The sequence below is a fragment of the Pangasianodon hypophthalmus genome, chromosome 28 (assembly GCF_027358585.1).
Source record: "Pangasianodon hypophthalmus isolate fPanHyp1 chromosome 28, fPanHyp1.pri, whole genome shotgun sequence".
Lineage (NCBI taxonomy): Eukaryota > Metazoa > Chordata > Actinopteri > Siluriformes > Pangasiidae > Pangasianodon > Pangasianodon hypophthalmus.
Genome location: NC_069737.1, coordinates 13,343,814 through 13,368,097, shown reverse-complemented (window position 1 = coordinate 13,368,097; position 24,284 = coordinate 13,343,814). Strand labels below are relative to the sequence as shown.

At 36.7% G+C, this 24,284-nt stretch overlaps 4 protein-coding genes across 6 annotated transcripts; 2 read left to right on the top strand and 2 right to left on the bottom strand.

Annotated features, from left to right (window-relative positions):
• The first annotated feature begins 2,294 nt into the window (after nucleotides 1–2,294).
• Nucleotides 2,295–5,275, top strand: LOC117596297 (CD209 antigen-like protein C). Its single transcript, XM_034300994.2, has 5 exons — nucleotides 2,295–2,558; nucleotides 3,055–3,402; nucleotides 3,790–3,932; nucleotides 4,022–4,128; nucleotides 4,326–5,275. Exons 1-5 carry the CDS (start codon nucleotides 2,402–2,404, stop codon nucleotides 4,465–4,467), a joined length of 897 nt encoding a protein of 298 aa, XP_034156885.1. The 5' UTR covers nucleotides 2,295–2,401; the 3' UTR covers nucleotides 4,468–5,275.
• Nucleotides 5,276–5,960: 685 nt separating this feature from the next.
• LOC113544252 (C-type lectin domain family 4 member M-like) lies at nucleotides 5,961–12,255 on the top strand. Its single transcript, XM_034300989.2, has 5 exons — nucleotides 5,961–6,504; nucleotides 8,946–9,920; nucleotides 10,366–10,508; nucleotides 10,588–10,694; nucleotides 10,894–12,255. The coding sequence occupies exons 1-5, from the start codon at nucleotides 6,348–6,350 to the stop codon at nucleotides 11,033–11,035; spliced, it is 1,524 nt and encodes a 507-aa protein (XP_034156880.2). The 5' UTR covers nucleotides 5,961–6,347; the 3' UTR covers nucleotides 11,036–12,255.
• On the bottom strand, nucleotides 12,245–17,231 carry LOC113544327 (C-type lectin domain family 4 member F). 2 transcript variants are annotated; one of them, XM_026943080.3, is made up of 6 exons: nucleotides 17,069–17,231; nucleotides 16,799–16,879; nucleotides 16,437–16,676; nucleotides 15,262–15,404; nucleotides 15,059–15,168; nucleotides 12,245–14,497 (listed from the first exon to the last, which is right to left on the bottom strand). In XM_026943080.3, the coding sequence occupies exons 1-6, from the start codon at nucleotides 17,157–17,159 to the stop codon at nucleotides 14,362–14,364; spliced, it is 801 nt and encodes a 266-aa protein (XP_026798881.3). In that variant the 5' UTR covers nucleotides 17,160–17,231; the 3' UTR covers nucleotides 12,245–14,361. The 2 variants fall into 2 exon arrangements, with proteins under 2 accessions (XP_026798881.3, XP_034156892.2); XM_034301001.2 differs by having other exon boundaries at nucleotides 16,799–16,869; nucleotides 17,069–17,199.
• Nucleotides 17,232–18,031: 800 nt separating this feature from the next.
• On the bottom strand, nucleotides 18,032–23,424 carry LOC113544323 (CD209 antigen). 2 transcript variants are annotated; one of them, XM_026943073.3, is made up of 5 exons: nucleotides 23,196–23,424; nucleotides 21,041–21,427; nucleotides 19,367–19,503; nucleotides 19,173–19,279; nucleotides 18,032–19,030 (listed from the first exon to the last, which is right to left on the bottom strand). In XM_026943073.3, the coding sequence occupies exons 1-5, from the start codon at nucleotides 23,347–23,349 to the stop codon at nucleotides 18,886–18,888; spliced, it is 930 nt and encodes a 309-aa protein (XP_026798874.3). In that variant the 5' UTR covers nucleotides 23,350–23,424; the 3' UTR covers nucleotides 18,032–18,885. The 2 variants fall into 2 exon arrangements, with proteins under 2 accessions (XP_026798874.3, XP_026798875.3); XM_026943074.3 differs by having other exon boundaries at nucleotides 19,367–19,500.
• Between the last annotated feature and the right edge of the window lie 860 nt (nucleotides 23,425–24,284).

The following is a 24,284-nucleotide window of genomic DNA, read 5'->3' as shown; positions in this document are numbered from 1 at the left end:
TAATATTTAATATTGTGTTCTAATGTACTGCATTTTAGATACATACTGAATATTATTGTACTGTAAGTGCATGATACTGTGACTCTATAACCCCATATGTGGGTAAGAATTAATATCTTCTGGATAAAGGGAGGATCAGCAATATCAACATGCTCATGAAGTTATAGTAGCTCATTTTATCTGAACACTGCTTCTTTTAAATGACTTATTTAAGGAGATTGTTTGGATGTTCATACAGAGTTCATGTCCTCAGGTCACTTTGCTTCTTTCTTCATTTCTGAAAGTAGAAAAACTTCATGACTTCCTCATTCAGAGAAGAAAATTTAATGTAACATGTTTGAATCTCTGCCTGAACTGATAGTGTGGTTACAATATACCAGGATTCTTGATGTGATAAATCTGCTGTTTGGGGAAATGAAATAATGGCTTCTGTTCTAAAATGAAGCAATAAAATTATTTACTGCTTGATGAACGTTTGAGTGGCTCACTAATTAGGACAGCTGTATAATCACTGTGTATGTAATATTTAACCTGCAGCTCTAATAGCCTCTGATATCTGACTCATTATTCTTTTACAATTTACAAAAAAAGTTCTCTAATGATTTTAAATGAGCGAAATATACAATATTTCAGTCTTTACCCTTATTCTGGAGACAGAGGATCATACGCTTGAATAATATAATAAAACTACCTCTAGCACCTCTAGTGGGAAGACGATGACATGAATATGTGAGGATGTTTGTCTGTGGATGTGACAGTAGAGCTGCTGAGAGAGAGAGAGAGAGAGAGAGAGAGAGAGAGAGAAAATAAATGAATATATGAATGTTTTGGAAATGAGAAATGAGTATTTTGGCGGTGCTGAAGCTTGGATTGGTCTGAATGGCAATAAGACAGAGGGGCACTTTAAATGGGGGGCAGTAAACCGCTGACCACTGCGTAAGACATCACTGAATTGAAATTTGCTCATGATGCAGTTTTTCTCTCAGTCTGAAGCTTTGGGTGTGAAATAACAGACATTCTGACTCTTTGGGTGTTTTCAGGTTCTGGTGGGTCAGAGAACCCAACAATTTTGGAAGCGGCGAGAACTGTGTTATAACAGGCTTTAGCAAGGCCAATTCTAACATGTTGACCTGGGCTGATTATCACTGTAACTTCGATGTAGTCAGGATTTGTGAGAGGAAAATATTTAAATAAACACATGGGAGTCAGTCATTGAAACTCTCAAGTTGCTTGAATGATTCTGTGTAACATTCATAAAGCTTGCTTGGATTTACAGTAAAAAGTAGACAAAACTTAATTCTGTACTTAAATACAACCTGTTTTTGGACTTACAAAGAGCTGGAGCACTGATAAATGCTTTGATAAAGAAGAGTGAGTCTGTGAGAAAAATGCTTTTTAGTTATATAAATGACTTGAAAAATATACTTCTACTTTGCTGTAAATGTGTTTTGGTCTCTCTTATTATTTTTAGCCAGTGGCACAAAGTGTACAGAAGATCACATGACCATATCAATTACATTTCAGGAAGTTTGATTTGATCATGTTTGGCACAAATGGGAGTGTTTATTGTGTTTTTTTCTTTACTATGGATGATTTGGTATAAAAGAGAACCAGAAATGAACGCAGAACAACACTGAACGCAGATTTTCGTTGAATAAGAAGTCACTGAGCTGTAATGACTTCTGTATTAGAGGTTACTGAACTCAGTGATTCCCCTACAAGAAAATGTAAAACACTAGGTCATTTCTGAGGTACGTTTGTGACCAATAATTACTTCAGAAATGAAAGTGTGTGAATTTATCCATTCCCCAGAGCATATGCTTATCCATGCAGATTAGACGAAGCCTCACAGGATGATGAAGTGCACATTCAGCGAAACTCTTTTTACCCTTCAGTTATCTCTGTTGATGACCTTTTTTTTATATAAGGGAATCTTAATGTAAAGTGTTAAAACATATCAGTATTAATATTGAATATTATGTTCAAATGTACTGCATTTTAGATGCATACTATATGTTATTATACTGTATATAATATCCCATATTGTGATTCTGTCACCCTCATATGTGGGTAATAATTAATATCTTCTGGATAAAGGGAGGATCAGCAATCCCAACATGACCCTTGAAGTTAAAGTAGGTCATTTTATCTAAACGCTTCTTCTTTTAAATGAACCATTAAGGAGAGTTCATGTCCTCAGGTCACTTTGCTTCTACTGACTCTGCACTTTTCTTCATTTCTGAAAGAAGAAAACAGCACAACTTCCTCAATCAGAGAAACGAATCTCAGATAAGCATACACACATGCTGACTTAAAAGTCTGTTGCAGTTGGGATAACCCTGATACACGCATCAAAGCTGACAGGAACAATAACTCAAAACGCATTACTGAAAAGGGCAGCATGGAGACTGGACAGGACATTTATTCAAATTTGAGAACTGAAAATAAGTTTGATTGTCAGGACAGTAGGGATGTATTATTTTTAAACAATACTTTGCATGAAGGCATGTCTGTGGATGAAGATGACCGGGGCACTCACAGCACCAGAAAAACCTTGGGTATGTGCACAAACACACACACACACACACACAAACATAAAGAAACAAACCAGGGTTCATATTTGGAAGAGCAATGGAAGATTATGTCCTGAATTTCTCTCTTTTGCTTCATATGTCTAATTGACTGTGTGAGGGATAAATGGCTGTAATTAATGTCACATTTTTCAGAGAAAAATACAAATCCTTAAAATTCTCTTGACTTTATTTCATGGCATTTTAGAGTTTATAATAATGCCTTCTGTTTGAAGAAATAAAGAAATTAATCACAGGGCAAATGAACATGGCTCAAGCTCAAGATGATAATTATGTGATATGATTACATATACTGTAAATAGTAAGAATCATTCTTTTGCTGTTGTTGTTTTTTTCCCGTTTTGACAATTTTTTTTTTTTTTTGGCTATTTCATGTCCTTTTTCATTCCATTTTAAACATTGCAACACAAAAGACAAGTCATCAGTGAAAGATATAATGTAGATATAATTCTCTGTGTCCTAGGGCTCAACACTACAAGGAGGGTTGTGTGTGTGGTGCTGCTGTGTGTGCTCCTACTGATTGCCGTCACAGTGCTGTGGATCAAATACAACAACCTGAATACAGAAAAAGACCAGTTAAAGACCAGTTACAACAACCTGACTGTAGAGAGAGACGAGCTACAGACCAGTTACAACAACCTGACTGTAGAGAGAGACCAGTGTAAGTCCACTAATTATGATCTGAATAGGGAGAAAAATCAACTGACAAACGAAATGATCAATGTACAAGCGAGGTATAATGACACGAAAGACAAGAGTGAGAAGTTACAGAAGGAAAAAGACGCCCTTCAGAAGAAGTTAACTGCTATAGGTGAGTAAATCAATCAAAACAACTGTAAATGGTAAACCTATACCTTTGAAACTTTACACTGCTGAATTCTAGATTCTGATTGGTCAGAAAGTGATTCCTTTTCATTATTGTTTCTATGGAATAATAATAAATGGATGAAAATAATTGGTTTAACAAAGAATAATGCCTAAACGTTTATATGATCTGTGAGGAGATGTGTATTTAACATTTATTGAAGGAGTGTCCAGTGTCAGCACTTTTAACAGTCAGTCAATTTTCTGCAGGTTGTTCCATTACGTTACATAAATAAATTACATTTATAATAATTGTTAGCAAACACCACCTGATTATTTGTAATTATGTTTTATGGAAATACACTGAACATGATGTGTCCTACTGCCTGATCAGATTCACATGCCAAAGTGGGATGGAGATATTTGGGCTCCAGGTTTTACTACATCTCTACTGAGCAGAAAACCTGGAGTGAGAGCAGACAAGACTGTAGAAGTAGAGGAGGAGACCTGGTGATCATAAACAGCAGAGAGGAACAGGTGAGAGAGAGAGAGAGAGAGAGAGAGAGAATGAGAGAATGAGAGAGAGAGGAAATCACTATATATTCATATTGTGTTCTCAATCACAGGAGTTCATCATTAAACAGCTGGGAAACAATGAGGCTTGGATTGGTCTGAGTGACAGAGACACAGAGGGGGTGTGGAAATGGGTGGATGGTACACGACTTACCACTGCGTAAGGAACAGAAATTAATTCTGTATTTATTTCCAAATATCTCATTTTACAGGAAGCTCCAGCCCAAATAAATATTCAGTCATTATATAACTTGCCTTGTTCTTTTGACGATGCAGATTTTAACAGATGGAAGATTGTAAACTGTGTTAAACAACATGCTAATGATATAAGTCTGATTGTTATTCTGTGGGTTTCAGGTACTGGGGTGATGGAGAACCGAATAATGTAGGTGATGAGGACTGTGCTGAGATGCTGAGTTCTCATATTAGTAAGAGCTGGAACGACAGGTTATGTTCGGCTCAGCTATCATGGATCTGTGAGAAAAGTGCTTTTCAGTAATTAGAGAAATGTACTGTAAAATGATCAAATATTCCCAATTCAAACTGCATGTATCGAGCAGTTGTAACTGTATTAGTCACTGTTCTTGTATTCTCAAGTCCTATCATGTAAAACTATCTAGTGTTCAGATCTGTGGAAAGGGAAATCCATTTCTACTTTCAAATGTCTCTTTTCAGTGTGTGATCAGTGGCTGGCCTGAATCTCAGAAGTCTTGTACAGCATTTTTAATCATTTTTAAGGAAATCGTGTTTTAATCATTTTTAAGGAAATGCTTGTTTAAAAATTAAATTACGCCTTTTCCCGCTTGGCCCAAATGTGATCGAGGATCCAAAGAATGATGATAGATGATATAACAGGTTAAACTGAACCCTGTCACTGATTATTTTTGCTATAGCAGCCACACCCCCAAGTGTTTTATTCCTTACTTAATTCACCATCTATAATGATTTTTATTGAATATATTTCAGTGTGATTGCTGTTTAAAGCATTTTTTTTCTCTAATCAACTTTATGTTTTAATTTTTTAAAAATATGTACTGTTTGTGTGTTGGACTTTGATTAGATTACATGTATCAGATCAGAAGATTGCAGGTTTGAGTCCTGCTGGGGTTGTGACTTTAGGAGCCACAAATCATCAGGTCTGAAATGACATGCTTCTCAAAGCAGTCACGTGTTTCAATCTCTGCCTGAACTGATAGTGTGGTTACAATATACCAGGATTCTCGATGTGATAAATCTGCTGTTTGGGGAAATGAAATAATGGCTTCTGTTCTAAAATGAAGCAATAAAGTTATTTACTGCTTGAAGAACGTTTGAGTGGCTCACTAATTAGGACAGCTGTATAATCACTGTGTACGTAATATTTAACCTGCAGCTCTAATAGCCTCTGATATCTGACTCATTACTCTTTTACAAATTACAAAAAAGTTCTCTAATGATTTCACATGAGCAAATTATACAATATTTCAGTCTTTACCCTTATTCTGGAGACAGAGGATCATACGCTTGAAACCACTAAGCACACTTTAATTAAATCACATCATATAAAGTTTTAAATACTTCAGTTTAAGACTCAACAACAATATTTTTGTGTCAACCACTGCAGTTGTTTTATTTACCAAACACATAAGAATACATCATAGTTCATTTTTATACTGATTACGGATTTAACATAATGCTTGAATTATGCTACTTTATTAGGAGACATAATATAATAAAACTACCGAGTGTTTGGAGAGGAGCACCTCTAGTGGCAAGACGATGACATGAATGTGTGAGGATGTGTGTCTGTGGATGTGACAGTAGAGCTGCTGATTGAAGGAGATTTAGCTGTGCTGAGGAGCTCTTACTGTTAAGGGTTGAGGTTTTTTTAGATATAAAATACAGTGTGAACAGCGGATCATGAACAAGAAATTCATACAAAATTATATCATACCATATATCATATAATACCAATTGAATCCCCTGTGAATTGTTTTTCTTCATTTGTCCATATAGGTTAAATTAATGCAGTCAAGTATTCAAGTACTGGTTCCAGTATTACCACTAATATACAACATGAAAAAAAGAGTAACCTTTTTACTTGTGCCTTTATGGGGTTTTTCCTGAAAGGTAAAGTTCTAGACTCAAAGTGCACAGGACACACCGCAAAAAAGTCTCCTGTTCATCAGGCCTTCCTGCTAATAATGTGGTTACGGTTTGTCAGCTTCACACCCTGAAATCACACATTTTGTTGCTTGCAAAATGCATAAAACAGGAAATAGCAACAGCAACACACACAGTCAAGTAGGCAGTGTTCGTTCAGACAGCCACTGAGTGTTGTGTAGTTTTAGACAATTTCATACTGGTACAACTGCGTTCAGGATTACTGCAAAAAGAAGAATGGAGATGAGTGAGAATATTTATGCAAATGCAGAAGTTGCTGAAGAAAACAGAGCTGATTCCAGTGACTCTGACAACTCCTATGAAGATGTTTATGTGAATGAGGACAATTTAGCGACTCGGAAGGCCAGAAGGCTCAAGCAATCTAAGAGCTCAGGTGAAATACACTCTCAGAAATATGTGTATATGTACTGATCTACTGTTTGCTTCGGTTATTGTCTTTGACTGGCTAGACATGAGGGGTTGTGAGCTCTGGAAGAAGCTAATGCTAGTGTAAGAGCTAAACATATGAAAAGATTTTATTGTTTGTGCTGAGCAAGTATTATTGGATTTGTTAAGTAAAGGATTCATCCTATATTTGGGTGATGGAATATATTGTAGCTCTTTATTTTGATGGGGGGTACTGGTTTGAAAAAAGAGAATTGAGTGTGAAGAGGCCACAGGGAAGAAATTGAAAAAAAAGAAATAAAGACAGAGAAAAGTATTAAAGAAGAGCATCTCATAGTGTCTTTGGATTTTATTTAGAAAATGAGCCCCAGAACACCCACATGTGACTATTACACTAGCATTATCTGTTGCATGTTTAGCTGACTCTCTCTCACACACATGCACACAGGCATGTGAGAACGGGGGAGTGTACATCGATTGAAGATATCTGAGTTTGAGATCAAAAGATGATTAAGAGACGATAGATCAGAATTTCACCTTTCATGTACTGACATTTACATCTAGATGTGTTAAACAGCATAGAACATGGCACCTTTGATGGTAGACCACCCAATTTTTAGGTGAGCAAAAGTATAGGATCAGATAGTCTTAGCGTAAATTAAAGTAAATAACACTTAATATTTGGTTGCATATCCCTTGCTTGCAATAACTGCATCAAGCTGAGAACCAACTGACATCACCAAACTGTTGCATTCTTGTTTAGTGATGCTTTTCCAGGTTTGTACTGCAGCTTCTTACAGTTGTTTGTTTTGTGGGGTCTCTCCCTTCAGTCTCCTCTTCTAAAACCTTTCTCTTTTTCCCCCTGATGAAGTCCTTTGTTGTGTTAGCAGTGTGTTTTGTGTCATAGTCTTGTGCTTGATGAATCTCCTCCCAATTAGATTGGATGCATTTCTCTGTAAATTGGCAGTCAGAATTTTTCTGCAGACTTCTGAATTCATTCTGCTGCTAACATCATGAGTTCCATCATCTGTAAATATTAGTGAGCCTGTTTCAGAAGCAGTAATGCAAGCCCAAGCCATGACACTACCTCCACCATGCTTGACCGATGAGTTTGTATGTTTTGGATCATGATTAGATCCTTTCTTTCTCCACACTTTCTCCACACTTTCTCCACCCTGCCCTGTGGAGGTTGGTAGTGATGTCATTGGCTGTTGTTTTTGGGTTTTTCTTCACATCTCTCACAATATTTCTCATCAACTGCTGTTGTTTTCCTTGTTGAACCGGTTTGATGTCTGGTTGTTAGTACACAAGTGGATTCTTTCTTTTTCAAGACAATTTTCATATATTTTTCTCTCTTTTTTTAGCTTCAAAATGGCTTGCATTTCTCCCATAGACCGCTCTCTGGTCTGCATGTTGGTTTATCTTTTTTTAACAACAAATGCAGTCTTCATAGGCGGTTTGATGTCTGGTTGCTAGTACACCAATGGATTCTTTCTTTTTAAAGACATTTTTGATCAATTTTTCCCTTTTGTCTCAGATTCAAAATGGCTTCCTTTTCTCCTGTAGACAGCTCTCTGGTCTTGATGTTGGTTTATCCTTTTTAACAACAAATACAGTCTTCACAGGCAAAACCCAGGGCACAAACCAAGAGAAGACATTCAGAGATATTAATTGTTTAAACAATCTTTCTAATAGGATACACCTGAGCAACAGGAAACTCCTGTCAGTCACATGTTCCAGTATTTTTGATCACTTGAAAAATGAGTGCGTTCAAACCAAAGGTGCCATGTTCTAAGCTGTGTAACACATCTGGATATAAATATCAGGAAATGAAAGGTCAAATTCTGATCTATTGTCTCATGTTCATCTTTTGACCTCAAAACCAAACACAGACCTGAAGCTCTTACTGAGATTACAGCGCAGCCAACTGAATTTAACATCTTTAAAACCTTGTAGGTTTACAGTGTTGACAGCTTTGCCAGTTCTGTAGCAAAGCCATGTCTTATTCTTTGGTTAGCTGGTAGCTGTAACAGACCCTCAGCGGGTGGCTCCTTGCAGTTTTTTTGTATGTTGCTCATTTTGGTGTCTAAACAAATTCATTTACTGATATTATAACTAGCAAAACAACATGAGTGAACAAGTGGAGTGACAGATTCAGTTTTGTTGAAATGAAATTTTCAGTGTGTAGAGGGAACTTGAGCCAATTAATAATAAATGTTACAAATACATTTATTAACATTATACATTTTAGGTTTTTTTTGTTGTTGTTGTTGATTGTTTTTGCCCATTTTCATGAAGATCTATAGCTCACACCAAGGTGCTGGTATAATTTCCCTGCTGTAAGTCTCACTACTCTTCTCAGTTTGGCTTCTGAACAATTGATGTACAAATGTTAAGTTGTTAAATTGCCTAATTTCTTTCTAAATACAGGAAACAGCCATGCAGGGAATAAATGTTACAGATTGACTGCAGTGTGTCTGCTGCTGCTGTGTGTTCTCCTGCTGACTGCCATCACAGTGCTGTGGATCAAATTCAACAATGTGAATACAGAAAACAACCAATTACAGACCAGTTACAGCAACCTGACTATAGAGAGAGACCAGTTAAAATTAGAGAGAGACCAGTTAAAATTAGAGAGAGACCAGTTAGAAACGAGTTACAACAACCTGAACACAGAAAAAGACCAGGTACAGACCAGTTACAACAACCTGACTAAAGAGAGAGACCAGTTACAGACCAGTTACAACAACCTGACTACACAGAGAGACCAGTTACAGCCCAGTTACAGCAACGTGACTATAGAGAGAGACCAGTTAAAATTAGAGAGAGACCAGTTACAAACTAGTTACAACAACCTGACTAAAGAGAGAGACCAGTTAAAATTAGAGAGAGACCAATTACAGACCAGTTACAACAACCTGACTATAGAGAGAGACCAGTTACAGACCAGATACAACAACCTGACTATAGAGAGAGACCAGTTACAGACCAGTTACAACAACCTGACTATAGAGAGAGACCAGTTAAAATTAGAGAAAGACCAGTTACAGACCAGTTACAACAACCTGACTAAAGAGAGAGACCAGTTACAGACCAGTTACAACAACCTGACTAAAGAGAGAGACCAGTTACAGACCAGTTACAAGAACCTGACTATAGACAGAGACCAGTTAAAATTAGAGAGAGACCAGCTACAGACCAGTTACAGCAACCTGACTATAGAGAGAGACCAGTTACAGTCCACTAATTATGACCTGAATAGGGAGAAGGATCAACAAGAAGCCAAACTGAAGGAACTGACAAATAAAACGATCATTTTACAAGCCAGTTACAATGACACGAAAGACAAGAGTGAGAAGTTACAGAAGGAAAAAGATGCCCTTGAGAAGAACCTAACTGCTATAGGTGAGCAAATCAATCAAAACAACTGTAAATGGTAAACTTTTGTTTGAAATTTTCACTGCTGAATTCTCGATTCTGATTGGTCAGAAGGTATTGATTCATTTCTTAAATTTCTAATGTTATAATTTCTATGGAATAATAATAAATGGATAAAATAATTGTTTATTTAACAAAGAAAAATGCTTCATAGTTGATCTTATCTGTGAGGAGAAGTGTATTTAACATTTATCTTTGTGATAGTCAGTAAATTTTAGGCAGGTGTTCCATTACCTTAAAAGTAACAATAAATGGATAAAAGTACATGTCATTCTTTTAAAAAAAAAATTATTGGCAAATTGCTGTAATATGAGATCACAGGTGGGGAGGTCCTGTGACACCACCACCTGATTATTTGTAATTATGTTTTATGGAAATACACTGAACATGATGTGTCCTACTGCCTGATCAGATTCACAAAGCAAAGTGGGATGGAGATATTTGGGCTCCAGGTTTTACTACATCTCTACTGAGCAGAAACCCTGGAGTGAGAGCAGACAAGACTGTAGAAGTAGAGGAGGAGACCTGGTGATCATAAACAGCAGAGAGGAACAGGTGAGAGAGAGAGATAGAGAGACAGAGACAGAGAGAGAGCGCAAAGCACTGTATGTTCATATTGTTCTCTCTATCACAGGAGCTCATTATTAAACTGCTGGGCATCAGTCAAGCTTGGATTGGTCTGAGTGACAGAGACACAGAGGGGGTGTGGAAATGGGTGGATGGTACACGACTTACCACTGCGTAAGGAACAGAAATTAATTCTGTATTTATTTCCAAATATCTCATTTTACAGGAAGCTCCAGCCCAAATAAATATTCAAAGTCATTATATAACTTGCCTTGTTCTTTTGACGATGCAGATTTTAACAGATGGATGATTGTAAACTGTGTTAAACTATATGCTAATGATATAAGTCTGATTGTGATTCTCTGGGTTTCAGGTACTGGCGTGATGGAGAACCAAATAATGCAGGTGATGAGGACTGTGCTGAGATGTTGAATTCTCACGTTAGTAAGAGCTGGAACGACAGGTTATGTTCGACTCAGCTATCATGGATCTGTGAGAAAAGTGCTTTTCAGTGATTAGAGAAATGTACTGTAAAATGATCAAATATTCCCAATTCAAACTGCATGTATTGAGCAGTTGTAACTGTATTAGTCACTGTTCTTGTATTCTCAAGTCCTATCATGTAAAACTATCTAGTGTTCAGATCTGTGGAAAGGGAAATCCATTTCTACTTTCAAATGTCTCTTTTCAGTGTGTGATCAGTGGCTGGCCTGAACCTCAGAAGTCTTGTACAGCATTTTTAATCATTTTTAAGGAAATCATGTTTTAATTATTTTTAAGGAAATGCTTCGTTAAAAATTAAATTTTCACCTTTTCCCGCTTGGCCCAAATGTGACCGAGGATCCAAAGAATGATGATAGATGATATAACAGGTTAAACTGAACCCTGTCACTGATTATTTTTGCTATAGCAGCACACCCCCAAGTGTTTTATTCCTACTTAATTCACCATCTATAATGATTTTTATTGAATATATTTCAGTGTGATTGCTGTTTAAAGCATTTTTTTCTCTATTGAACTTATTATGTTTTAATTTTTTTTTAAATATGTACTGTTTGTGTGTTGGACTTTGATTAGATTACATGTATTAGTTTACATTTATTAACACATTTCCAAAGCTTCAGCCTGAAAGCCTTGTGGCCTAAAGGGTAAGGCATCTAACTTTGGCTCAGAAGATTGCAGGTTCGAGTCCTGCTGGGATCGTGACTTTAGGAGCCACAAATCATCAGGTCTGAAATGACATGCTTCTCAAAGCAGTCACGTGTTTCAATCTCTGCCTGAACTGATAGAGTGTTTACAATATACCATGATTCTTGATGTGATAAATCTGCTGTTTGGGGATGTGAAATAATGTTTTTGGTTCTAAAATGAAGCGATAAAGTTATTTACTGCTTGAAGAACGTTTGAGTGGCTCACTAATTAGGACAGCTGTATAATCACTGTGTACGTAATATTTAACCTGCAGCAGTAATAGACTCTGATCATACTTTTATAACTTAGAAAAAAAATTCTCTAATGATTTCACATGAGCAAAATATACAATATTTCAGTCTTTACCCTTTTTCTCGGGACAGAAGATCATATGGTTGAAACCACTAAGCACACTTTAATTAAATCACAGCAATTAAAATTTTAAATGCTTCATTTTAAGACTCAACAACAATATTTTTGTGTCAACCACTGCAGTTGTTTTATTTACCAAACACGTAAAAATACATCATAGTTAATTTTCGCTTGAGTGTTTGGAGAGGAGCACCTCTAGTGGCAAGACGATGACATGAATGTGTGAGGATGTGTGTCTGCGGATGTGACAGTAGAGCTGCTGATTGAAGGAAATTTAGCTGTGCTGAGGAGCTCCTATTGTCAAGGTTTGGGTGTTTTTTAGATATAAAATACAATATGACCAGTGGATCATGATTAAGAAATTCTTACAAAATTCCTACAAAACAGATTTGAAAATAGATAATTTACACAACTTGATCGGAATGAAAGTACATAAAAATCTAACTAAAATATAAGAATTATAAGAAAAGCAATAAAAGAAAACAAGGATTTCCTTCCAAACTGAACGTGCCTTTGTCAACCTTGAAAGTCTTTTCTTTCTCTGACTAGTCATGTACAGATTCCAATGTTATCACAAATATACAATATGAAAAAAGAGTAAGATTAAGGATTTTAACTGGTCTAGTGATAAAGAGAGAGAGAGAGAGAGAGAGAGAGAGAGATACACATATACACAGGTGTACAGGTTTTCCACTTTAATAGGAACATGTGTACACCTGTTCTTTCATGAAATTATCCAATTATCAGCCACTCATGCAAATATAGGTCAAGAGCTTCAGTTAGGGTGCATCTCAATCAGCTCCCTAGTTCAGTAGTCAGGGCTCTGATCAGGCAGTCGGCCATTTTGAGGGCTGTCTCAATCACAAAACTCCTTCCAGTGCACTGGAACTTTTGCTCCCTAAAAAATCCGGGAGCATCGATGCCTACTATGTTCCCTTACTGAAAATGGCATCATATTTTCTGAAGCCTCTTAGCTAAAAAAAAAATGGCGGGCAAACTCTTAGTCAACAAATGTAAGTAGCTTTTTATCGTTGTTGTAGCTCTCAAATAATTACTTATGTTAGCAATTTTTAGCTTTATTTGACGTTCTATATGCAGTTTGTTTGAGTCCAACAACTTCCACTAAAAACATCCACTAGCTAGCCTACAATCCTGCTTGAAGTACCATGACAGAAATGCATGTGATTAAGCTAACAAACTTATATGACATGTAATGTCAGAAATATATCGGGGTCACTGGAGGACTAGTGGTTACGACACAGAGCTCTCACTGCCCCAGTCTGGGTTTGATTCCTGGCCAGAGAACCAACCCCAGCCATTGGGTTTATATGTAACAGTGCACTCTCAGTGCTGGCCCCAAGTCTGGATAAAACTGGGGAGGGTTGCATCAGGAAGGGCATCCAGCATAAAAACTCTGCCAAATCAAATACGTGGACCAATGATTTGCTGTGGTGACCCCTAACAGGAGCAGCCGGAAAAGGAACAATAACAATGTCAGAAAGATATCGGTCCTGCATGTTGTTGATAAATGCCAGTGGTGGTGTTTTACAATGCAAGTAAGTAGTCATGTCACCGGAAATTAAGTCATCAGTGTCCCAATGTATAGTGAGCCAGGATGCTTACCAGGGCCCGAACTCATGTACACGATATACCGATTCATGACCTAGGGAGCTGATTGAGACGCACCCTTAATGCTCAATTAATCGAACATCAGAATGGGGAAAATGTGATCTCAGTAACTTTAACCATGGCATAAATGATGTTGCCTGTTGGACTGATTTGAGTGTTTAGGAAAGTGCTGATCTTCTTGGATTTTCACGCAAAACAGCCTCTTTTCACAGAGTTTTCACAGAATGGTGCGAAAAACAAAAAACATCCACCGAGCGTCAATTCTGCTGGCAGAATGGCTGGACTGGTTCGAGCTGACAGGAAGGCTACAGTAACCCAATTAACCACTCTTTACAATTGTGATCTGCAGAAGAGCATCTCAGAATGCACAACACATCGAAGCTTGAAACAGACAAGCTACAACAGCAGAAGACCCCACTGACTTTCACTAGCAAGAACAGGAATCAGAGGCTACAGTGGGCACAGGCTCGCTGAAACTGGACAGTTAAAGATTGGAAAAAACATCGCCTGGTCTATTTCCATTCTTCAGCAGTTTTAGTGAGTCTGTTCCTACTGTAACCTCAGACTCCTGATCTTGGCAGACAGGAGTGGATCTCAATATCATCTTCTGCTGTGTAGATTTAAGTTAAACCTTTTTTCTAGTAACGTATCACTCAAAAACAGTTATCTCACAGACCCACAGTTCGTCTTGAGCACAAGGCATAGGGATCCAGTTCTGCCTAATGCTCACATTTCCAGCCGGGGGTTGATTATTCCCATCATTTGGTTGTTCCAGATTCCAGTGCCTGAAACCCACAGAATCAGAATCAGTGTTCAGTTACCTTTAATTAAACACCTTTAGCTCAACCCTATTAACACGTGTTGAGATTCATACTTAGATATTACAGTTACAGATATGTGTGTAAAGGTAAAAGACGTGTTAAACCTACTGTAGATAATGTGTACTTCATAACAATTTTGTGGCCTTGAAATATTCATTTGTGCTCTCAGCAGATTAATTTGTTTCCTTGCTTAATTAAAAATTAACCACCTCAGCAGCTCCAAAGCTAACTGTCCAAGTGTTAGTGAATCGAACCGAATCTGGAATCAGTTGCATTTCCAAAATCTCCACCTGTTTTATGCGAGGTACTGTATATATTTGAGGGAGAGAATTGCACTTTGCGTGTTATTCATTGGTGGAAAATACTTGAATAATAATTGTAGAATATAATTGGTTACATATTAACTATTATTTTGGCGCATTTATACTTTACTTCATTGTTAACCAGGTTTTCCGGTCACAAAATATTAAAACCCAGGATTTTCAGTCACAAAATATTAAAGACCTCTGATACACAATTTCTCACCCAGTTTGGAGTGCTGCACCATCCACCCATTTCCACTCCCTGTCTGTGTCTTTACTTTTCAGACCAATCCAAGCCTGAGTTTTGCTTCCCAGCTGTTCAATGATGAAGTCCTGTGAGTATGAGAGTACAATATGAATACCTGGATCATCCCCCCTCCCCTCTCTCTCGCTCTCTCTCTCTCTCTCTCTCTCTCTCTCTCTCACCTCTTCCTCTTGGCTGTTTATGATCACCAGGTCTGCCCCACTCTTTCTGCACTCCTGTCTGCTCTGACCCCAGGTCTTCTTTTCAGTAGAGATGTAGTAAAAGCTGGAGTGGAACTGGCTCCATCCCAGTCTGATTACGTCCACTTTTAATAGAAGACACAATGAACTATAGTCAAAGATCCTTAATCATTACTGTTCATATGCCTGACCATGTGACACTTATGTAAGCGGCTTTGTGACAATATCTACTGGTAAAACCTCTATAAAGTCATTGAAAAACCTGGGACTCCTGACTGATGCAACAGAAAAGTGTTTACCTTATCTCTGAGAGATTGAGAAATTTGATTGAATCCCAATGATGCCACAGCCTCTGGGGTATTTTTGTCTCATAATTTCAAATAATTAACATGAGTTACATGAGACACAAATATAAAACAGCATCCATAAGGGATTCAAAAAAAGTGTATACAATGAGATGCACCTATATTTTTGTGATTCACAAATACATATTTGGTTCACAAATTGTTTTGAAAACCACAACCACACTCTCATTCAATCATCATTCAAGGGTAATCCATAATCAAAAACCAAATACACAAACATAGACCAAAAACCAGGCGCACTAGACATGAGCATGCAGATTAACAATGAAAGAAACGTGGCTCAGAAACACATGATACAAATGACAAGACTTCACAAAACAATGAAATACAAGGCCTTAAATACACAAACTAATTAAGGGAGAAACTGAAAAAAAGGTGAGAGTAATAATGAAACAATTGGAAGACAACCAATAACAAGACAGGAGTGGAAACGAGACATGAACCAAAATAAAACATACACGCCATATAACCAAAAAGAGAAAACATAGAAGCAGAAAGCCGTGACACACACTGAGAAGGGGAGCACATGACATTCTACAAAAATAATGCTCCCCTTCTCAGTGTGTGTCACAGCTTTCTGCTTCTATGTTTTCTCTTTTTGGCAACAGTCCAAAGTTAACACTCTAAATTCAGTTCAACAAAATGAACAAAAATCTGGCAAGCTGCCTGGACCAAGATGGCTACACTGTCGATGTTCATCTTAGCCCAATGAGACATCTACCTTTAGGGATGAAAATATAGATGCCTATGGATATTTCATTAATTTGAGTAAAACTACAAATGTTCACTCACCCAATTTAGGAAACATCTCCTGGAGTTCTTCTCTGTTCCTCATTAACTGGTGTCTCTCCTTAAACAGGTCGGTGTAACTGGTCTGTAACTGGTCATTCTCCTTAACCAGTTTGGTGTAACTATTCTGTAACTGATGTTTCTCTTTAACCAGGTCAGCGTAACTGGTCCGTAGCTCGTCTATAGTCAGGTTGTAGTAGCTCGTGTTTAACAGTTCAGTCTCAGTCTCAGTCTCAGAGTTAACTGAAAGAAATGGTACATTAACATTCTGTTCAGAGTAAAATCATACCACTCAAACCAAGACACCAATTATTGATAATAAAAAAAACACCATATTGAGAAACAAATTAAAAAGCTGGACCTACAGTGCAGTCTCAAGGTGATGTTGAGAGTTGCTTGAAGAATACACATCACACCAAGACAGAGTGCAGTCAACCTGAACACAGCTAAAATATTTTTTAGATGAAAAACATAAACGAAGCTGGATTACTAGCTAACACGATCATCCAATATATTTTTAAACATACAAATAAAAGTCTTGAAATGTTAAGCAGTAGTGCACTAAAGAATGTGATCATTCTGTTTTTCTGTGTGTGTGTGTGTGTGTGTGTGTGTGTGTGTGTGTGTGCTCTTACCTCTATACTGAGTATCTGTCATTTGGGGTTTGTCCACTTTCTCTATGCTTTCATACAAGTTTTCAAAGTCCCTTTCCAGATTAGAGGCCATAATATACTGGAACACTGCACAGAATCTTTTTATGTTTTCTAAGCAGCTTGACTGATACTGCAGACTGGATGGTGTGTGTGTGTGTGTGTGTGTGTGTGTGTGTGTGTGTGTGTGTGAGAGAGAGAGAGAGAGAGAGAGAGATGTGTTGCTCTGCGATTGGTGAGAGATTGTGTTAGATAAACTGCTGTTGCAAACAGGAAATGATATTTTTTTTCAGCTGTGATATACATCTCTGTGCTCTGCAGATGTGAGATCAGACCACTTTTCCGTCTCTCTCTACACCCTTTTATTTTTTTTTTCTCTCACACTCGAACTCTCACCCCAGCCACAAGACATGGCCTAATCAAACATACAGTATGTCATATATTATTGATATTATTATAGAAACTTGGGTTGAAAATGCATTTTCCTGTAGGAAGTTTTATTAGGAGAAAATTCTCCTCAAAATATCTATTATTTTACAACAATTTCTGCAGTTTTGCATTCACATTATTATGAGCTTGGGTAGTGAAGTGGCACAGTGTGTGTTACTACCTCACAGCTCCAGGGTCCCTAGTTTAATCTTAAGATACTTAATTGGCCATCAGTTTGAATGAATATGTTTGTTTGTGTGTGTGTGTGTGTGTGTGTGTTTGTGTGTGTGTGCATGGTGTGCTGTCATGGGCTGGCTTTTGATTCAGGGTGTATTCCCACCTCGTGCCTAGTGTTCCCAGGATCCGCTGTGATCCTGATCAGGATAAATCTCTGACTGAAGATGACTGAATTCAATGTTTGATTGCTTTGTATAGTGTATATACAGTATATGTGACACTGGGACATACTAGGAAGCATGTTTTATTTTTTTCTTGAAAAATAAATGAAAATGGCCAAAATCGCTTAAAGGTCATAGGTCAGACACACATGGCTGTAATCAGTTGAGTCGAGTTGGGTTATGTACACATAGTGAGGATTTAATGCTGAAACTGCACACATCAGTAGTACCATAGTACCGACTTGTGCAAGGAGCAGTATTAAGTCCAGCGTCACTGGTCGCACTAGCCACAATATGTCACACTGAAAATTTATGTTTTGCGCTGTCAATACGCTCAACACTTAAAGTGAGCTGTAGATGTGTGCTCAGTCAGCTTATCATTTAAATCACGACCATACTTTCTTTACAGGAGTGTGCATCAAATTAACAAAAAACATTGTCTTTATTTGAATGAATCATAATAGCAAATGAAAAGCAGGATGAAATATCAGACATTTCTACTCAAGATAAATGTGGCAGCTACACACAGGCGATTTTAATAATCCATGACACACCATTAGATTGAGAAAAAAAGGTACATTATACTATATATATAAAAAAAGAAAGTATCACTAATCAAGAAGAAGTTATGATTGACAGACATCTGTAATTTGTAGAATTTTTGTTCAAAAAAAAGTTAAAGGAAAAGCACACCTGAAATGAAAAACAACATTCTCACAGTTACCCTGATATAAACAACTCTTCACATTAACAGTAACACATTAATATTTGTGCTAAGTATATTCAAATTCCCTGTATATATTAAATGAGTGTCTCAACCACGGTGCTGCAGAAACATCCAGAAAGTCAAACCTGATGTACTGATAACATTTCAAGTGTATAAACAGCATCACACACACATATATGAGAGCAGCTCATCATAACTCTTCACCTTCCAAATTCTGGCGTACAGCCTGACTCTCTGTGCACTTTTTACTAACCAGATCCACTTTTTTTCTCACAGATCCACGGTGCTAAATCAGAGCACTTCTGGTCATTCCAACATTTTGTATCATGAGGCTCAAAAATCTCAGCACAATCCTCTTCATTAGCATTGTTCGGTTCCCCAGTGCGCCAGTACCTAAAACCCAGAGAATCAGAATTAATAACACAGGCTACTTTCGACAAAGAAGAATATACCTATATCAATAGAGATAAACAGTTAATTGGACAAATAGATAAATAATTCATAGATATAGTATAGATCATTTTAGTGTTTTTACATAGTGGTCAGTGGTGTACCGTCCACCCATTTCCACTCTCCCTCTGTGGCAATGTCACTCAGACCAATCCAAGCCCGACTACCGCCCAGCTGTTTAGTGATGAAGTCCTATGATTGAGATCAGAAAATAAAAATATAGCAGTGTTTTGTTGCCTCTCTAAGCCCTTCATTCTCTCTCTTTTCACTCTCTCTTACCTGTTCTTCTTTGCTGTTTATGATCACAAGGTCTGCTCCTCTGTTTATGCAGTCCTGTCTGCTGTCATTCCAGTTCTTTGCAGGGATGTAGTAAAAACTGGATTTGAAGCTTGTCCATCTCCCCTGTTCCTGTGCTTCTGATCAGACAGTAAGACAATTATCGCAAACTTTTGCTAACAAACACAGCCTTTTATTTGCCATGTTATGTATATTCCCTACAACCATTTCCCAGTCATAGAATATATAATATAGGATATATACTGTATAGAAAAAAATCAAACAGAGCTGCCAAGCTTTTATCCTTAATCAAATATAATGATACCAGGAGGTAAAGACAAAGAGGCTAAAGCTAAAAGTTTTAAAGAGAACTGCAATTCCATGTACACTAGAGATAGAAGGCAATTCCACTATCTGCATCTGTTTAGTGCTCCAAATATACGTACCTGTATCTTTATTCAAAAAATATAAAAAATAAAAAATATATATATATATATTCTTTTTTTTTAAATATGGACAAGAGGCATTTTTAAGCGTCCACCCTACATCTATGCAGGAGAGAAGAAAAGAGCTCGACTTCTAAATTAGGTGGTTATTTAATTTTATCTCCACTAGCTAGCAATATTGTGTCTGTTGTCCAACTTCTTCATTCTCTTTCTCCTTCTCTTTTTCTCTCTCACGTTTGTGCTGTACATCGTATTTTTTGTAAGTAGCCCATACTCATGCTCCATTTCATTGATTTAAATATGCAACATTTAATTACAATAAAATTTTAAATTTCGTGAATGCAGTGTAGGCCAGCCATGTAGCAGTGTATTTAAATTGTTTAGATAACCTGGATCATTTGTGTTGTCTCTACATCCATAGATTTGGCTATCACTAGACAGTAAATTGACAACACTATACAGTAAAGTTGTATTTTGTCTAGTTGGCCTGCAGGCTGTCAAGCTACACCCGTGATTGGCAGCAAACAAGAAGGCACTTATGAAACAAAATAGTGAGTATTATAAATATAAACGAAGCTGGATTACTAGCTAACACGATCATCCAATTTTACAAAATGTCCATGGATGTGAATCTAGAATTAAATAATTAAACAGTCCAAGCACATATTGTCCAATCAAAGTACAAAATACACCTCTCCATGCTTCCTATTCTTCTGAGACATGAGTGCATTTTGGATTTGAAAAAAAATCCAAAATTTGCTTTATATTGCTCTTCACAATGCCTCTTTTTATTTCCGAGGCATTTTTTTTATATTTTTCTATTAGTTCTTTTCTTTGCAGAAGAAAAGCTCAAATAATTGTTCTTAGCCGAAACACTGAGCTCACAAATGTTACCACGTTTAGAGTCTACCTTTTCCATCAGCTTAATAGCAAAAGGTTTTTGAACTAATTAACCGTTAATCCTTAATTTACCATCGCTTTCTTGTGCCTTAGTTAGTCGAAGAGATAGCAAAAAATGTATTAAAATAACCCATCTACAAATATACATCCCTAGAGCAGTCAGTGTTTTTACATTTTCATCAGAAGGGTTTTTTTTCTGGATCCAAATTGGAAAATCTCACTCTAGAGTGTCCTTTTAATGGATTTTGGTAAACGATTCATTTATTGATGTTAGTCTTTCTTAATAAACACTGCAGTGCACCAAATGGAAGGGTTTAAAGCATTTGCTCACCTGAGGCATTCAGCTTTCTCTGAAGTTCATCTTTCGTCTTCTGTAGCTGGTCAATTTCATTCTTCAGGATCTCAATTGTGGCCCATTGCTCCTCTCTTTCTTTCGTCAGGTTGTTGTTTCTAGCCTGCAACAGATCTCTCTCTAAAGTCATTTTCATGTAACTTATCTGTAACTGATCAATGTCAAAAATCAGTTTTTTGTAACTTTTCTGCAACTGATCTCTCTCTATTAGAAGAAAATCATATGTGGACTGTAACTGGTGTTTTTCTCTATTCAGGATGCTGAATTTGATCCACAGCACTGTAGCAGCAACCAACAGGAGAACACACAGCAGCAGCACACACGCAACAGCCAGTCTGTAACATCGGTCCCCTACAGTGGTCAGTCCTATAAAGGGGTTGGATAGACACAGACGCAGGTTTGCTGTAGTTTCATTTCATCCGCGCATTCATTCATTATGTAAGGAATAAAACACTTAGAGGCATGCTATTATAGCAAAATAATCAATGACTGTGATGTGATGTCATGTGATGTGGTCCAACACAAAGGGGAGTTACTCTTATCACCCAGAAGATGAATATTTTCCTATAAAAGCACATCCTGTAGTGTCTTATTCCTCTTAACACAGCAATTTGCCAACCATTACAATTTATCCATTTATAGTAATGTTTAATGTACCCCAAAATGAGCTCTCACTTACATTATAGCAGTATAAACAATCATTCCCTCACCAGCCTCTCTTTTTTTTATTTCTCTTCCAGTTAAGACAAAAACATTTAGCTTTCATTCCTCTGTTCTAAAGACTTTTCCATGTCGGGAAAAAAAGTTACAAAGTGCTGTAAAGGTTTCCTCAGAGAAAACTTCACCATATCAACAATTACACACTGTATGTATCTGGATTGCCCGCAACACAAGTCTCGGTAAATGAGTTACTATAAAAATTATAATATGTAAGAAGGATATAATATAATATCTAATATATAATAATATCGTCAGAGCTGCTGTTATAAAACATCAATCAATACCTCCTCACTAATCAGATTTCAACAGCACTGTGGTATTATTCATATTTGAAAATTAGACATTCTGATCATATATTCACTCAAGACAAGTGTGGTAATAATTTCCACACATAAAATCTTAGTCAATTTAACTGAGCTAATTTTAAGTAAGGTTTACATGCCACCAAGGATTACTCTCATAAAAAAAAAAAAAAAAAAAAGGGTAACACTTTATCATAACAGTACATGAATAATCATGCATAATCATAATACCTGAATTAATACTTACTTAAGAATGAACTAGTGATGAGTTAAGGTATGTACTAATCACTAACTAATGAAGAGCAAACCTTAAATACGACGTGAGTCTTATGCATTCATGTGTGAATAACGATCACCAATAATTTCATCTCAACCCATTTTGTGTCATTTTCCATCCATTTCTTTTCAAATCCCACTGTAGGATTAGTATGTGCTCTGGCTTGCTAGGGGCATGTTAACAGACAATAGTGTCTACTAAATGAGTAAATGTTATTGTATTACTTTCACCCTTGTGGGTAAAAAGTAAACATTACTTCATTTTTTCCCGTAGTTTTGTCAGCTCTCACAAAATAATAGTAAATTTAACCCAGTAAAGTAAGTAAAATACACATTTCGGGTTTTAGCCATGTATTTACAGGAATTAATTTAGCACACTACTTTTCAGCATTTCAGTAATTCTAATAATTTATGTAATTATTGTGTGAAAAAATCAGATTTGTTGTCAGATTTATTAAGGTACTTAATCTTTTTTTCAGTAAGCAATATTCAAAATGCAACAGAAAAGAGGTGGTTGTAAATTGTTTTTTTCTGTGTAATTCATTCACAGAATTCATTCATTCTTTTCTAGCATGTATTTCTTATCTCATTATGCCATGGTTGAACCTTTAAAATTTTAAATTTAGCCCAATTCAAATATTTATTTCTATTCCCAGAAGATAACTGGTTCCCTTTTGATACTGGTTCCTCTCAGTTTTCTTTCAAGTCATCTCACGGACGTTTTCTTCGCCCATCACAAGGATCCATATCTCTCTTTCTGTAAAGCTGCTTTGTGGCAGTGTGTATTGTTAGAAAAAAATCATTGCACAAATATAATTGGAATTGAAAATTTGTACCTGTGTGTTGAGTCTTCGCGCTGGCGTCCTCCGTCTCTGTTTTGGGGTTGTGCTGTCTAACAGCGTCTGTGTTCTCGTAGAGTTCCATCACCCTCTCGATGCACTCTCCTCTCTCCTTAGCGTAGCTCACATGTTCAGAAACAGTCTGAGACATCTCTGATCTGTAAAAGACTCACTAAAACACTGAGTCACAGCGTCTTCTGTGTGTCAAACGTTAATGAGACCCTTTATCTGTTGTAGTGTGGTTAAAAGGGGGAAGTCGCTTCTATGTGAAGTGTTTGTTAGGGAAGTAATTATTGTTCTGTGAGACATATAGGTGTTACACAATGACATGTATCATTCACCATTCATTTCTTTTCAAATCCCACTGTAGTATTAGTACATGCTCTGGGTTGCTAGGGGCATATTAACAGATAATAGCTTCTGCTAAATGAGTAAATGCTATCGTATTAATTTCACCCTTGTGGGTAAAGGAGCAGTGCCCCGGGCCCTAGCCACCTACGGCACGTACTAGTACTACAGTGAGATTTGAAAAGAAATGGACAGAGAATGATGCAAAACGGGTTGAGATGAAATTATTGGTGTTTATTATTAGTGCGTCTTTCTATATTCAATAAGGAGGATCAATGTAAATTCTGAACGTAATCCAGCGCCATCCAGTGATATTTGTGAATGCAGCTGCATACGGCAAATTATATAAACAATTTGAAATTATGCACCTTTAATTCATATTCTTTCTTATAAAGCATGTTTGATTTAGTTTAACCCCTACGTGTTAATTAATACATTAACTAACAAACGTACTAACATTCACGCATTAATTCATAAGATGCATGTCGTAGTTAAGGTTTGCTCTTCATTAGATTGTGATTAGTACATGCCTTAACTCATCATTAGTTCATATTTAAGTAAGTATTAATTCAGGTATTAGTGCATGATTATTAATGTAGTTAGTGTAAAGTGTTACCAAAAATGTAACTAAAATAAATCAGTTTTCTTTTTTAAAATAAGTAATTGTTACTCAAATTTAAGTTCAATTGTTAAATGTTGCACAAATAAAATGTGTGAATCAATTTCTCAAATCATTTA